The sequence below is a fragment of the Saimiri boliviensis genome, chromosome 11 (genome assembly GCF_048565385.1).
Source record: "Saimiri boliviensis isolate mSaiBol1 chromosome 11, mSaiBol1.pri, whole genome shotgun sequence".
In the NCBI taxonomy this organism is placed as follows: Eukaryota; Metazoa; Chordata; class Mammalia; order Primates; family Cebidae; genus Saimiri; species Saimiri boliviensis.
Genome location: NC_133459.1, coordinates 112,447,534 through 112,465,017, shown reverse-complemented (window position 1 = coordinate 112,465,017; position 17,484 = coordinate 112,447,534). Strand labels below are relative to the sequence as shown.

At 34.0% G+C, this 17,484-nt stretch overlaps 1 protein-coding gene across 1 annotated transcript in view; it reads right to left on the bottom strand.

The window, feature by feature from the left end:
- The window catches only part of DPYD (dihydropyrimidine dehydrogenase), an 856,217-nt gene that overhangs the window by 593,307 nt on the left and 245,426 nt on the right, over nt 1–17,484 (bottom strand). Inside the window, exons 7-8 of the mRNA XM_039460876.2 lie at nt 17,347–17,428; nt 4,722–4,809 (exon numbers count right to left, since the gene is read on the bottom strand). Coding sequence (XP_039316810.1) covers nt 4,722–4,809; nt 17,347–17,428 — 170 coding nt within the window. The remainder of the gene's footprint in view (nt 1–4,721; nt 4,810–17,346; nt 17,429–17,484) is intronic.

Here is a 17,484-nt window from a genome sequence, read left to right as displayed (position 1 = left end):
TAAACTACACTGAGATACCATCTCACTCCAGTTAGAATGGCGATCATTAAAAAATCTGGACACAACAGATGCTGGAGAGGATGTGGAGAAGTAGGAATGCTTTTACACTGTTGGTGGAAGTGTAAATTAGTTCAACTACTGTGGAAGGCATTGTGGCAATTCCTCAAGGATCTAGAAATAGAAATACTATTTGACCCAGCAATCCCATTACCAGGTATATACCCAAAGGATAATAAATCAATCTATTATAAAGACACATGCACATGCAGGTTCACTGAAGCAATTTTTACAATAGCAAACATGTGGAACCAACCCAAATGCCCATCAAAGATGGACTGGATAAGGAAAATGTAGCACATATACACCATGGAATACTACACAGTCATTAAAAAAGATGAGTTCATGTCCTTTGAAGGGACATGGATGAATCTGGAAACCATCATTCTAAGCAAACTGACACAAGAACAGAAAACCAAACACTGCATGTTCTCATTCATAAGTGGGTGTTGAACAATGAGAACACGTGGACACAGGGAGGGGAACATTACACACTGGGGTCTGTTGGGAGGTGGGAGGCTAAAGGAGGCATAGCAGGGGTAGGGAGATTGGGGAGGGATAACATTAGAAGAACTACCTAATGTAGGTGACAGAAGGATGGAGGCAGCAAACCACCATGGCATGTGTATACCTGTGTAAAAATCCTGCAAGATCTGCACATGTATCCCAGAACTTAAAGTAAAATTTTAAAAAACACATAGTATTTTAATGTAGTGTGCATGTGCAAGCACACACATCAAAAACAAAAATATACAGCTAAAAAACATTTTTCACAAAACAACCCTTGCCCTAACCATGGCCAAGATACTTTGATATTTCCTATTCTATCATTTTCTGGTTATTTTCATAAAATAAAAAGGAATAAACCAGGTGTTCCCAAACTGCGGCCCACTGAGGCCATTTATCCAGCCCCCCCGCTGCACTTCAGGAAGGGGCACCTCTTTCATTGGTGGTCAGTGAGAGGAGCATAGTATGTGGCGGCCCTCCAACGGTCTGAGGGACAGTGAACTGGCCCCCTGTGTAAAAAGTTTGGGGACGCCTGGAATAAACAATGGTTGTAACCTATTATGTCAATTTCAATACCAAATAAAGAGAACCATCCAATATTTTTTAAAGGTCTTGTATAGCAGATGTTCCAATTCTGCTTCTGAACATTGTCAATCACATGCTGTCCAGGTGCTTTGATTTCAATAAAAACTCCAACATTTTAAATGTCCTTAAAAAAAGATTAAATTATTGTGAGGATAAAGGCCTAATTTTGAATAAGACATAGGGCTTTATCTCAGTACTTAGAAGAAACTAAACTTCTTATGGCTAAAGAGACGTTAAGTCTCTAGAAGTAACAATGATGTACATTCAATGAGATAATTTCCTTAATGGACTCTGGTAGTATGAGGGAAAACTCTAAAAGTGAGAGACGTTGTACAAGCAGCATCACACACAATAGAAAAAACTGGAAATACGTGAACAGACTTATGTTAATACAATGAGCTTAATGAACTATCCTTACTAAGTCATAGTTAACTAAAAATATTTTTTCTTTAACACAATCTAACATAGAATAAGATGGTGGTTATAAATAACAAGATCAAGAACTATGGCGTTTCCAACTACAGAAAGAGAAAGTATCTCCATTTTTTAAAACTACCTATGTAACCAACATGTGTGCACTAAGTACTAAGTGTTTTCTTTTCTACTAAGTGCTTTACTGATCTCCGGTATCATGATGATGCACACCTGTAACAGAGACTTTTATTTCTCTCTTCTCTCAATATCTGTTGTTCCTTTACCTTATAATGCTAGCTGTTTGATGGGGATTATGTCTACCCAGCAAAAGGCAATACTTCCCAGCATCTTCTGCTTTTGGCATGCTTACATAGTCAGGTTACAGACAATGAGATAAAAGCAGAAGTGATTTGTGTAACTACTGGCTCATAAACATAAAAGGGAAGGAGCTGCTTCTCTTTCCCATTTCTGTTAGTATGAATGTGAACATGGTAACCACCATAGTCCAAAGATGGAATTCAGGTTTGAAAATGGCTTACACTGTTAGGTGAGAAAGAACTAAATGTATATATTGTTTTACCCTCTATTGTTTTCTGAAAGTGCCCAAACCTATATCCTAAATAATATGGAATTCCTATTCCATATTTCCTCCTCCAAAATCGGTGAGAAAGGGGAGATAAAATAAGTGAGTGAAGTTTAACTACAATATGGAAGCAAAGTTAACAAAAGCATATAAGGTTGTGTGGCTGTCCAAGTAACCAACAGTTACATGGTAATACAAAGGTCATAAATTCCCAAGTCGACAATCCTGAGTGTCAAACATTTTCTAGAGAATGTGGCTACTTGTCTTCACAGACTGAAGCTTTTCTTTTTGACATGTTGAAACTTTTTTGTGTATGGTTCATGCAAAATACTGAAATACAGTATAACTGCATTCCTCACATCACTACACCAAAATGTCAGAGATTTACTTCTCAGCATGAAAATGCACAGACCATAAATATGAAAGGACTTTACATTCTAAATGCTGTATTCATAACTCAGAGCAGAGTCAAATGCAGACAATTGTATTGTGAACCAGTATAGCATTATCAAATAATATATTTAAGAGGACTTAATAGATAAAATAAAATTAAAAAACTGAAATACAATCAACTGTTTCAGTTAGAAGGTATTTCATGGTTATAACTACTCAGCGTAATGAACAATTGATTCTAAATTTTTGTAACAATTTGCTTCTTATGCAATTAATTTGAATACTTCAATATATTGTTTATTTTATTGGTCCACATTTCTTCAGATTCTTTGCAGACAAAGTTCTACATACACATGTATTAGTAATTGTATTAGGGTATACTCAAATAATGAAAAACATATCTTTTAGTACAACAGTGAATTTCAAATAGTTATTTGAAACATTATCAGTATTGCAGACCTAAAGCCTGATGAAATTTTCCACTTATTACTGACCAAGCATTTTTGATCATGTGTTTATTGAAAGTAATTAGAATGTGCTGATCTAACATTGCTGGTATTAGCAGAATATACTTTATAGCCACTTGCCCAATTTCTGTACATTAAATTCTCAATACAAATGTAATGTTGAAAAGTAAAGCTAAAATCAAATATAGTATGTCTAAAAACAGAATGTAGGGAAAATATCAGATCTTTTCTCCTTCCTGCTTTTGATATACACAAAAACTATAATATTGAAATAAAGATCATATAAACAGATACTAACGATAATGGCACCCAAAATTTTCTGAAAGGAAGGAGGTTCAGCCGAGACATTTAGGAGCTAGAAGACAGTGCAAATTTATATTGCTTTCCATAATTTTTCACCTAAATAAAGGGGCTGGCAGAGATGGGCTTAGGCACGATTCTGATAAGAAAAATTTAGTAGACAAGCATTAGTGATGACTGCACTCCAGAAACACAATGAGAAAGGACAGCTGCAAAAACATTACTCAGTGTGTGATCACTTAAAGAGATGATATTATTTAGATCTTCATATTTTAAAAGTGTGAAATGCTGAAGAGACAAAGGAAAATATATGATGATGGGTTATATGAAAAATGAGTAACAATTTAACACAGCAGTCCTCAACCTTTTGGGGACCAAAGACCAGTTTCATGGCATACAATTTTTCCATGGACCAGGTCAGAGAAGGGATGGTATTGGGATGAAACTGTTCCACCTCAGATCATCAGGCATTAGTTTTAGATTCTTCTAAAGAGCATGCAACCTAGATCCCTCGCATGCAGTTCACAATAGAGTTTGCATTCCTATGACAATGTAATGCCATTAGATTCTAATATAATCTAATGCTGATCTGACAGGATGCAGCCCAGACAGTAAATGCTCCCTTGCCCACTACTCACCTCCTGTGTAGCTAGGTTCCTAACAGGCCACAGACTAGTACTAGTTCATGGCCTCAAGCTTGGGGATCCCTGATTTAATATACTCAATTTATATGTCATAATTGTCCATAGTACAATCATATGAGAGAATGAACATGACATTCATGAGGCAAAGACTAAGTCAAATCAACTTATTTGTTCTCTCTGGTCTTTCAGTAAACACTAAGTGGAAGAAAAATGTCAGAAAACTCATTCTCCGTAACATATTTAGGTAAAATATGAGAAAACAGTATACACTGAGTGCCTCAGGAGTAATACACTGTCTATGGGACTGACTTTCAGAACACTGATGGAACATTTAAAAAATTCAACCAAGTAGGAAAAGTCTCTGGAAATTTTTGAAAATTGAACAGCAAAAGGGAAAGACACAACTCTGTCCTTCATTATCACTGTAGTCAATTGTTTTATCATAAAAAGAAAGCTACAGCCTCTAGACAGGTTCTGTTTCCCATGGCATGACTTGAAAATATTTTCTTCCTAGTGATACTCACTGGTGACAATGGTGTGGTGAGAACGGGAAGATAAAAAATATCTTGCCAAAATCTCTCCATAATTAAGGTGAAACAGCACAGCTACTTATAAAATAGAAATTTAGTTACTTGGCCAACCATTTCTGTTACTCCCTGAACAAATATAAGTTCCATCATGAAAGTTTCTGAAGGCGGTCATTCTTCTGAATATTGTTAGAAAATTTTAAAAAGTACTATAAATAAACATATTTAAGAGTAAACTACTCACCTATTCCAATGAAAGCAGCTTTGTAGCCTTTTTCTTTCAAAGTGCTAAGAGTCATTTCATTCACTGAAAGGCTTTTGCCACAAATTATCTATAAGAAACAACATTTTGAATAATGAAAATTTGACATTTGATTAATTAAAATCTTAATATGTAACATCAAAAAGAATGGAAAGTCAGCCAAAAAATTTATGAGGTTCATATAAAATGTCATATTCAATATATAGATTTGCATATACAAAAGAGTATATAAATAGGACAGGAATATGTTTTACTAAGGGCTAAATGCAGAAGAAAAGCTGGTATCATTAAAATCATCAGTAAACTTCCATAGCTTGCATAATATGTCAGAGCACAATGTGGGGCATTTAAATAATAAGATGATAAATAAGACACATTTCTGGCATCAATGTACAGTCAAGTAGGGGCAAAAGATATACACAAATAAATATAAAACAGACTATGATCACCACATGTGCATGAGAGTTCATGGTCTGGGGAGATTCATTTCAGCTAACCTTAGAAGGTCGAGAATACAGAGAAGTGGGATTTCAACAGGGCCTTTAAAAGGAAAAAACGGGATTTTGATAGGGGACATTGTCAAGGGAAGATGAACAAAGTCAGGAAGCAGAGGGTAGTCACCTCTATTAAAAGTCATAATACTTGCTCAGTTCCCAGACATGAGACAATTTTCACTTCTGAAACCTGCTGACCAAAGAGGTGGCAGGGTCCCTAGGAAGAAAGACCCTGAAACATCCGGGCAAGTAAACACTATGATTCCTCTAGTCCTTTCCCAAAGGAAGCTGTGGTCATTTATCCAGGCAACTAAGCTCTGGAAAAAGGGGAATAATCAGACATTTCAAGGAATATTAAGCACTGGTTCTTCAATAACATTGAAAACTTAAGACTGGCGACATAAGAGTGGGTATCTACAGGGCAAGGTAAAAAAATGCAGCCTGACTGAAGTCTAATTCACAGTTGGCCCACTGAAACTACAACCCGGTCAGTGATCATTCTCCTAGTCTCCAAGTGCATAATTGAAATTGATACACTTGTTAATTGAAGTAATTCCTACATTGGGTCTCTGGTCTGTGAAGTAAGAGCTAAAAAGCTATCAGAGTTGGGAAGGTCTCATGAAAATATCTGAAAATCAATCCAAGAGAGTAAATCAAAGATAATAGCCTATCCTGGGTGCAATGGGATGGGGAATGATGGTAGTGGATGGGGAGAGATGGTAGTGGTCCCTGCCAAATTTTCATTTAATTCACCAGCCTGCCCCCCTGTCAACACCAGAGATGACTGTAAACTTCTGCAGGCTTAACTAAGGAGTACTCCTGACTGCAGTTTCTCTTACAGACACGATACTATTGCTAGAGAAGATTTATAAGGCCACATGTACACTGCATGTGGCCATTGATTTGGCAAATGCATACTTCTTCCATTCTAATTAGAGAAAGAGATCAGAAACAGTTCAGATTCACAGAGTAGGTATGAATATTCATTTACAGTTTTGCCTCAGGGATATGTCAACTCTTTTCAGTAATAATATATGTAATCTGAAGTGATCTGGACATCCCACAGAACGTCACAGTGATTCATTACATTGACGACATCATGCAGATCAGACAGCATGAGCAAGAGGTGATGAGTATGCTGAAGATTGTTAAGATATCTGCACTCCAGAGGGTGGAAGATGAACTCTGTAATCAGGGACTGGCCTCTTGAGTGAGGTTTAGAGATCCAGTTATCAAGTATGTGCCAGTATGTCTTCCTGAAAGTAAAAGGCAAATAGCTGCATCTCACATTTTCTGCCATATAGAAGGAAGCACAATGCCTGGGAGAATTCTTTGTGTTCTGAAGGCAAAATGTTCCTAAAAACAAAGTCTCTAAGCTGAGTCACAGAAGAGCAGTGTATATCCACAAGATGATAATTACAACTAACCTGCGCAGCACACCGAAGTGTAAAGCTCTCTTCTAAGTACTGAATATACGGACTCATTTAATTTCCACAGCAGCCCCATGAAGTGTTACCAGTATTTTCATTTTACAGATAATGATACTAAAGGACAAGAGAGCTTACATAACCTTTATTGCAGTCACATATATAGGCTAATTTCAGAGCCAACATACATAATTGCTGTACTCTTATATCTCTTGAGGTTAGAGGGCAGAGCTGGCACCATCCTCAAGGGCAAAGAACAACATATTGTTATGTGAAGACCTACTAAAAAGGTTGTGTTTCAGGAGTATAAAGTCCAAAGCAAGCAATAGAGCAAGAAGTTAGAGAGGAAAAGATGACTGGAACTGGATCACAGAAGGCCGTGTTTTCTCTTCCTAAAATACTAATTCTGTTTTTATATTGGCAGATAGGGTAACTTTCAGAAAGTTTATAATAAAGGTCAAACCAAGGTGAGATTAATAACTAATATTCAGAACTGTGGAAGGTATCAAATGATATTAATTAAACTGGAACATTAATTAAATATGTACTATTCAAAACATTTTATAGCAAGTAATAGTATAACTATTAGAATTAGTAGAATTAGATGCTATTAAAATTTCCTAATAATAAGTATTCAGAACTTTATTCTAACTTTTAAATAACAGATATTTGATTTAGAAAGAAAATTTCACTGTTTGTTTTTATGAATTAAATTCCCTTCATATCAATACATAATAAAGGTTAGACAAAAAAGAAAACACCAGGCCCAAACATTCTAATAAAATTAAAACTGAATAAGAATGCCATTTTCAAAGTTGAGCAGTGGAATGCCCTGCCAATGAGTTAATTAGCAGAGGTGATTCACAAAATACTTAATCTTAGGTTTAGTTTACTCAGTGCCTCTGCAGAAGATTCAAGAAAGACCTCCCAAACTTTTTGATGTGGGTATTTGAGGTGGGAGAAGGCACAATAGTTTTGTTTAGAAGTGGCTTTTGTGATTTTTCAAAGAGGAATAAAGACATCCCAATCCTTCCAGAGTGAGGATGTCTTAGATTTTTTAACATTTAAGAAAGATGCTCAGACAGTTTGCATTTCTGCAGTTTGATTCTACTCTAATACAAAATAGTGTGAAAATGGGGATGGAAAACATTTGAGTTTTCCTTTCATGTATGGAAAGCTGAAAGACAAGTATCTTGACTCCTGGTGTGAATCTACTGGGACAGAGACCACCAAGACTTGACTTTACCATGGACAGCACTGTGGAAAGATGGAGGCTGGTCATCTATTGAGCAGCAGGCCCCTGGTAGAAACGAGGACAAAGCAATAACAAGAACATTCCATGCAATGACAGGCACCAGGCTTCTTTCCTTTCTGTGAATGGGAACCTATTCAGATTTCCCTTTGCTAAAAGCCTGAGGTTCCAAACATTGGCCATGCAAGAAATAATCAACCTTAGAAAGAATTCGAAGAAAGATTCCTTGACAACAAAGTTAAAACTTTGCTTACATCATAAAACTTTACCTTGGGAAATTGAAATGAGATGTGTGTTAACTAAAACTAGAATTGCAAGACAACTACAGCTGTCAAGAACATCCCTTAAGCTGATAAGATATGAAATCTCAGTGTTATTTGTTAAATAGATGTGATCCTAGAAAAATCACATTATGGGCATTTTGTTTCGTGTTTTTGTTTTTTTATTCCTGATACTTTTGTAATATTTTCCGTCTGAATTTCCTCAGATATGGATAACAGTATATATTCTACCTTCCCCAATGATGTTATTACAAATATTATTAGATATTTCCTACCTAAATTCAGAATAAAAATTCAATCTATTTAACAGTCACTACATTAGTCCAACAGTTCTGAATATAATATACACTGAGCCAAAGCTCCATCTAATAGTCTTTTAGGGATTTGATGAAAACTTTCTTTATATACTGTAATACATATTTCTATACACAGTATAATTTATTATAGAGGATAAAGGTTTACAACATTTTTGTGGAGTATAAATCTTCAAATAAAATATGTGATGCCCATTATTTTAAAAATCAAATAAAAACATACATGCTTTTCACATTTTTCTAATAGAAAATTTGGTTAAATAGACCAAATATTTCCAGATGCTCTAAGATAGAAAATAAAATGAAGAAATTTAAAATATTTAGCTTTCTTTAGAAAGAAAAGTTATTTTATTAGCTATTAACATAAAATTTCTCTCCTTGCAGGAGAGAAATATGATTTTATATTTATTTTCTAATACTATACCATATTTACAGATATTCTTGTTTCAAATAGCCATGGTGAAAAACAAGATGTTATAAGAAGTTATCAAGAAAAAGATGATCTCTATTAGATATTTCATCTCTAAATATAAAGCACAAGAAATGTACAGAAATTACAAATTATGTTAATCAATTAGAAATGACAAATATACATTTTTAAAAATGCAAAAATACAATCTTTATTTTTTAACTTTGAAAAATTAGAATATAAAGACCATGAAATAAAAATATTTATTTCTATTTAAACTGAGTTGTATTACCAAACACACACACACACACACACACACACACACACACACACAAGAGTATTTAAGTGATTTGTAACACTGACACAAATATAACAGAAGATTCTACTGAAGTGCATCTTGGCTTAAATATAATTTTCAGGGGTTTACATCAGAATTTTTGTTAAAAAATTAAGAAGTTTTCTAAAAATACATCAGCTAAGAAGCCATTTCTCCTAAAGGAAACATAATTTGATTACACTATAAATGATCCTTTGGTGTGAAATCAATTGAGAGTATACTTGAAAAATTAAAAACCACATATATGGCTAAGAAAGTGAAAAAATAAAAATTGAATTCTATCCCAAGAAAACAGAAGCAAACAAAAATACTATCCTACATAACTGTTGTCCACACGGGGGGAAAATCCTAGTTTCTGAAGAAAAATAAAAATGATAAAATAATGAAAACACATGGATGCTAACAAATCTTTTACTGAAATCAATAACTTTAAATGTTTTCATTATTCAATCTATAAAATGAAGAAAGTATACAACTCAAGATTTTAAAAAGAATAACAAATAAGTTCCACTTTGATCTTGGTTATTTCTTGCTTTCTGCTATTATTCTCCAGTTCTTTTAGTTGTGATGTTAGGGTGTCAATTTGAGATTTTTGTAGCTTTCTGCAGTGGCATTTAGTGCTATAAATTTCCCTCTTAATAACGCTTTAGCAGCATCTCAGAAATTTTGGCATATTGTCTTTTTGTTCTCACTGGTTTCAAAAACCTGGAAGTCTGGCACAGTGGCTCACGCCTGTAATCCCAGCACTTTGGGAAGCCCAGAAAGGTGAATCACGAGGTCAGGAGATCGAGACCATCCTGGCCAACATGGTGAAACCTTGTTTCTACTATAATACAAAAAAAAAAAAAAAATAGCTGGGCGTGGTGGCATGTGCCTAGTCCCAGCTACTCAGGAGGCTGAGGCAGGGGAATCATTTGAACCTGGGTGACAGAGGATGCTGTGAGGCAAGATCATGCCACTGCACTACAGTCTGGGGGACAGAGCAAGACTGTCTCAAAAATAAAGAAAGAAAGAAAGAAAGAAAGAAAGAAAGAAAGAAAGAAAGAAAGAAAGAAAGAAAGAAAGAAAGTTCTTGAGTTCTGCCTTAATTTCACTGTTTACCCAGGAATCATTCAGGAGCAAGTTGTTCAATTTTCAGTTTTGTGGATCTGAGTGAGTTTCTTAATCTTGAGTTCCAATTTGAGTGTGCTGTGGTCTAAGAAACTGTTAGTATTTCAGTTATTTTGCATTTGCTGAGGAGTGTTTCACTTCCAATTATGTGATCGATTTGAGAGGAAGTGTCACGTAACTCTGAAAGCAGAACTGAAGCAGACAGAGACATGAAAAACCCTTTAAAAAATAAATGAATCCAGGAGCTGGTTTTTTGAAAAAATTAATAAAATACACCACTAGCTAGACTAATAAAGAAGAAAAGAGAGAAGAATCCAATAGACACAATAAAAATGATAAAGGGGATATCACTACTGACCCCACAGAAATACAAACCATCAGAGAATAGTACAAACATTTTTATAGAAATAAACTAGAAAAGCTAGAAGAAATGGATAAATTCCTGAAGACATATACCCTCTCAAGACTGAACAAGGAAGAAGTTGAATCCCTGAATAGACCAATAATAAGTTCTGAAATTGAGGCAGTAATAAATAGCCTACCAACCAAAAAAAGCTCAGGGCCAGATGGATTTACAGCTGAATTCTACCAGAATTGCAAACAGAAGCTGGTACCATTTCTTCTGAAGCTATTTCAAACAACTGAAAATGAGGGACTTTTCCCTAGCTCATCTTATGAGGCCATCATCATCCTGATACCAAAACCTGGCAGAGATACAACAAAAAGAGAAAACTTCAGGTCAATATCCATGATGAACATCGATGCAAAAATCCTCAATAAAATACTGGCAAATAAATTTCAACAGGATATAAAAAGCTTATCCATCACAATCAAGTTGGCTTCATCCCTGGTTGCAAGGCTGGTTCAACATATGTAAATCAATAATTTAACTCATCATATAAAGAGAACTAAAGAAAAAAAACACATGATTATCTCAATAGGTGCAGAAAAGTCCTTTGATAAGATTCAATATCCTTTCCTGTTAAAAACTCTCAATAAACTAGGTATTGATAAACATACCTCAAAATACTAAAAGTTATTCATGATAAACCCACAGCCAGTATCATACTGAATGGACAAAGCTGGAAGCATTCCCGTTGAAAACTGGCACAAGGCAAGGATGCCCTCTCTCACAACTCCTATTCAACACAGAATTGGAAGTTCTGGCCAGAGCAATCAGGCAAGACACAGAAATAAAGAGTATTCAAACAGAAAGAGAGGAAGTCAGACTGTCTCTATTTGCAGATGACATGATACCATATCTAGAAAGCTCCACTGATTAGCCCAAAAGCTTAAGTTGACAAGCAACTTCAGCAGTCTCAGTATACAAAATCGATATGCAAAAAGTACCAGCATGTCTATACACCAATGGTAGACAAGCAGAGAGCTAAATCATGAATGAACTCCCATTCACAACTGCTACAAAGAGAATAAAATACTTAGGAATACAGCTAACAAGGAAAGTGAAAAACCTCTTCAAGGTGAACTACAAACTACTGCCGAAGGAAACCAGAGAGGGCAGAAAAAATGGAAAAACATTCCTTGCTCATGGATAGGAATGATTAATTTTCATGATGTCAAAAAGCAATTTATTGATTCAATGCTATTCCCATTAAACTATTGACATTCTTCACAAAGTTAGAAAAAAACTATTTTAAAATTCATATGGAAACAAAAAAGAGCCCATATAGCCAAGATAATACTAAGCCAAAAGAACAAAGTTGAAGGCATCATGCTATCTGACTTCAAACAATACTACAAGTCTACAGTAACCAAAACAGCATGGTACTGGAACAAAAACAAACACATAGACCAATGGACCAGAATAGAGATCTCAGAGATAAGACCACACAATACAACCATCTGGTCTTTGACAAACCTGACCAAAAACAAGCAATGGGGAAAGGATTCCTTATTTAATGAATGGTGGTTGGAAAGCTGCCTAGCCATATCCAGAAAATTGAAACTAAACTCCTTCCTTACATCTTATAGAAAAATTAACTCAAGATGGATTAAAGACTTATATGTAAAACCCAACACTATAAAAACCCTAGAAGAAAATCTAGGCAATACCATTCAGGATATAGGCACCAGCAAAGATTTTATGATGAAAACATCAAAAGCACCTGCACGAAGCAAAAACTGACAGATGAGATTTAATTAAACTACAGAGCTTCTGAACAGCAAAAGAAACTATCATCAGAGTGAACAGACAACCTATATAATGGCAGAAAATTTTTGCAACCTATCCATCTTTAAAGGTTGAATATCCAAAATCTACAAGGAACTTAAACAAATTTACAAGAAAAAAAAAAAAACCATTAAAAAGTCAGAAAAGGGGGCCAGGCATAGGGGCTCATGTCTATAATCCCAGCACTTTGGGAGGCCGAGGTGGGCGGATCACTTGAGGTCAGGAGTTCAAAACCAGTCTGGCCAACATGGTGAAACCCCATCTTTAATACAAATACAAAAAATTAGCCACGTGTGGTGATGGGCACCTGTAATCCCAGTTACTTGAGAGGCTGAGGCAGGAAAACTGCTTGAACCCAGGAGGCAGAGGTTGCAGTGAGCCAAGATAGTGCCATTGCACTCCAGTCTGGGTAACAGAACAAGACTCCATCTCGAAAAAGAAAAAGAAAAAGAAAAAGGTGGACAAAAGACATGAACAGACATTTCTCAAAAGAAGACATTTATCTGGCCAACAAACATATGAAAAAAAGCTCAACATCATTGATCATTAGAGAAATGCAAATGAATCCACATTTAGATACCATCTCACACCAGTCAGAACGGTAACTATTAAAAAGTCAGAAAACAACAGATGCTGGCGAGGTTGTGGAGAAAACAGAAACACTTTTACACTGTTGGTGGAATGCAAATTAGTTCAACCATGTGGAAGACAGTGTGGCCATTCTCAAAGACCTATAACCAGAAATACTATTTGATACAGCAATTCCATTACTGGGCCATATAGTCAAAGGAATATAAATCAGGCTTTTACAAAGATACATGCATGTGTATGTTCACTGAAGCACTATTCACAATAGCAAACACATGAAATCAGCCCTAATGCCCATCAATGATAGACTGGATAAAGAAAATGTGGTACATACACACCATGGAATACTATGCAGCCATAAAAAAATTACATTATATCTTTTGCAGGGACAGGAATGGAGCTGGAAGTCATTATTCTCAGCAAACTAACACTGTATGTTCTCACTTAAAAGTAGAAGCTCAATAATGAGAACACATGGACGCAGGGAGGGGAACAACACACACTGGGGCCTGTTGAGTAGGGCAGGGAGAGGGAGAGCATAATTGGCTAATGCATGTGGGGCTTAATACATAGTGATGGGTTGATTGGTGCAGCAAATCACCATGGCACATGTTTATCTATGTAACAAACCTGCACGTCCTGCACATGTAACCAGGAACTTAAAATAAAACTAAATTTAAAAAAGAGAATAACAAATAAGAATAGCAGGGGAAAGTGTTAATAAAGATATATTCAGCAATTAATGAATAAGAAAAGATAAAACTTTGATAAGTGTTTATTTTAAAGACAATAATTAACTAGATAAACCACTACCTCATCTTAGAAAGAAAACAAACAAGAAAACAAAGTAAATTCAGAGATGCAAGAGCAAATATAATCATAGGCACAGAGGAGATATTTCTACTGTATATTGAAATAATAGGCTTAAATCTTTGCTAATGAATTCAAAAGTCTCAATGAAGCAGGATTTTTTTCTAGAAAAAATATATTGGCAAAATTGACATGAGAACAAAATCAGTACAAAAAAACTTAGAGAAGACATGAAGAAAAATAGTCATAGTTCTATTTCATAAAAGGGCTTTGAGAAGATGAAAGCTTCCAAATTTAGTAAAAAAGATGTCTCAAAATAATATTCTCACCAATAAGAAAACAATAAAATGCTTAGAAGTTTAATTTTATAAGGCTAGTTTAACCCTATCATCAAAAATTCACAAAACAACAAATAAAAATAAGGCAAAAGAAAACAAGCCTTTGTACATTTAAAACTTGTAACAGTAACAGTATTTGACTGTTCCATGATATATTTCCAGTTTTTAATATCCATTATATAAATAAATAAATGCAAAAGAAAAAATTTAAAAATACTAACAAAATGAATCTGAATTACATGTACAGAAATAAACATGATGCAAAAACTGATATATTCTGGAAATTCAATGATTAATATAATTGAATATATAAACCGAACTTAAGTGTTTATAAAGGGGAATTGAAAATTTTAGCACCTTGCTTATTTTTTAATTAATAAAATTTATTAATGTAACACTAGAAAAAATATGTATTCAATATGATTTAAAATATAATTTCAGAGACAATAAAAATTGTTCCATGTATTAGCCCTCTTCTTTTTAACATACTAGCTATTGAAATCATGGAATAAAAAATAATATAGAAATAAAAAATAAAATTCCTATTTTCTTGTGACATGATATTTGACTTGAAAAAATTAATCTTAGCACTAAGAGAAACTGATTGGCTATTAAGTATAAGATAAATTGAAATTAAAATATTCAACAGGAAATGCAGCTAAAAAGATAGTTGGGAGCAAAGATATTGAAATTGAACTGGGTTCTAGATACAATCAGTTTCTTTATTTGGATGATAATATTTTTATTAAACTACTAAGTATACAAGACTGGAGTTAAAGAAGGATGGTTCTACATGGTTCTTGTCCTGGCATACTACTTGGCAAAAATAAATTCTGAACAATTGTTTGTTGAATAAATGAAACAAATGTATTGGGAAGTAAAAGAAAAAAAAAGAAGAATAAACAAGATAATGATAGACCATGAAAGTCAAAATACATACACATGTATGAAAGAGAACTTATACATCACATGTTACATGGGAGTCAAACAGTATGAACCCAGAAGAAAAGTTCATTTCATTGCCAGGAAATTACTGTTGACTTTAAAATATATAATATTAGTTGAGAGGGACAAACAGAAGGCAAATTATAAAAAGAACCTGGATGGTGACTCTTCAAAAGGAGGTAACAAGCATAAACCACTTTTTCAAAATGTACCCTCTTACGGCTAAAGTTGGTAAGTCATAAAAGCTGCAAGAGTGTCTCATCAATGGATACGTATCCTCAAAGTAAAAAAGAATCTCACTGCTATATTGCCTTGGAATTGTATATGCAATTTATTGTTTACAAAGCAAATTTGAAAACATTATTTCCTTCACATCTAAAACAGCCTGAGAAATGGGCAAGACTCTTTAATTTAGGTTCTATTTTTTTCTTCAATAATGTAACAGACTCACAGAGTTTAAAATTCAAATCGTACAAAATGTTGAAAAAATTTTTCCACACCTTCCCAAAGGCAATCTGTGCTATCAGATTCTTATATCTTTCCAGAGACATTCTTTGCATACATAAACAAATATTTTTATATTTTAAACAAATATTAGTGCCATACTTTTATTTGAGAAGATTTTGACCGAACTCCAAGATATTAATTGACTTTGCCAAGGCTATCTGACAAGAAAATAAAAAAGTGTCATGACTACAGCTAAGATATATTTCTTGGCTCTCATGCTCTCATTTATGCAATATATCTGGTCCTGTAAAAATGGAATGCAATTTTGCAATTTTCTGTAAGATAAATGTAGAAATAAACCCTAATTTCTTTTTTCATTTTTATTAATACATAATAATTGTACATATTTATGGGGTACGTGTGATATTTTGATACATGCATACAATACATAATGATCAAATCAAGATACTTAGGATATTCATCACCTCAAACATTTCTCATGTCTTTGTGTTGGGAATATTAATCATCTACTCGGTCATAAATACCAAATCTAATAGTTTGAAATTTTAATAATCATTTTCTTATTTAATGAGATTTAGAGAAGAACTTGTATTCAAAATGAAGGACATTTTAAAACTTTTCAGAATATGCTTCTGTAAAATAATCACCCCTAAATCATCTATTATGAACAATGTAATTTTGAATATTAAATTTTTATAAAGTCACAGAAATCCAGTGTTTTTGTTCTCAGACATCTTGTTTAGTCATTATATGTAAATGTTTCATCACCTAACCACTATCAAATAAAATGTAATTATAAATATAAACCACAAAATATTGTTTCGAGTATTTTCTCTTTTACTGATTCATTTTAAGTTTTACTGGTAAATGCAAAAGGTATGAGTATTTTGTTAATTCACTTTTCAAAATATCTTCTGCATATACTTACACCATGTGTTATGTAAATCACGGTACATTACTAATCTATTGTTATATCTATTATGAAAAATTAACATTTTTCTAATAAAAATAGCAATATGTTCAAGTAAAGAGCTAGAATGTAATGCTCTTAACAAAAGAGGAATATTTAAAGCTATATGCTGAAAGTAACACATGTGTCAACTTTTCCACCATCTCAAAAAGAACAATACAATATTTATTATACAAAATAATAAAAAAAAAAATAAAAAGCTGTTGCTTTCTACCCTGTCAATTTACTGCTTATGTTGAGAAAGGCTTATCACATTCACAATACTCACATGATGAATATAATAAAGTAAAACTGTAAGAAATTATGTTCCAAATTGTGAAATACTAATGTTTCAGAATGCACAAAACTTGCATGAAAAAATGTGATTAAAGAAACCAAATCCTTCTATTAGCTGCACTGAACCCCTAAAGCAATTTAGGAATTTGTTTCTTACAGACAATTAATCACATGCAGGCATGCCAGATGAGAACTATTGATTGCCCTTTTCCAGGCTAGTGGCATTCAGACAGTAGACAGACAAATGCCCTAAGCAAGGGGAAGCATCTTTCTGCTTCTGCCTGGTGTAGCTTCTAATTGTTCTTTCCTAAAATGCGTGACATTTTCTGTTAATCTTTAGTGTAGAGCCTACTCCTTTATTTTTAAGCAGTACACAGAAGGTGTTTTTTTCATTTACCTTTACACCAAGGTCCTTCATTAGCTCAATCTCAAAATTCACTACATCATATGGCAGGCGGAACTGAGGGATTTCAGAAGTACTGAAAAAAGAAAAAGAAAAAGAAAAGTAGGCATCAGTAGAAAAATGACCAATCTT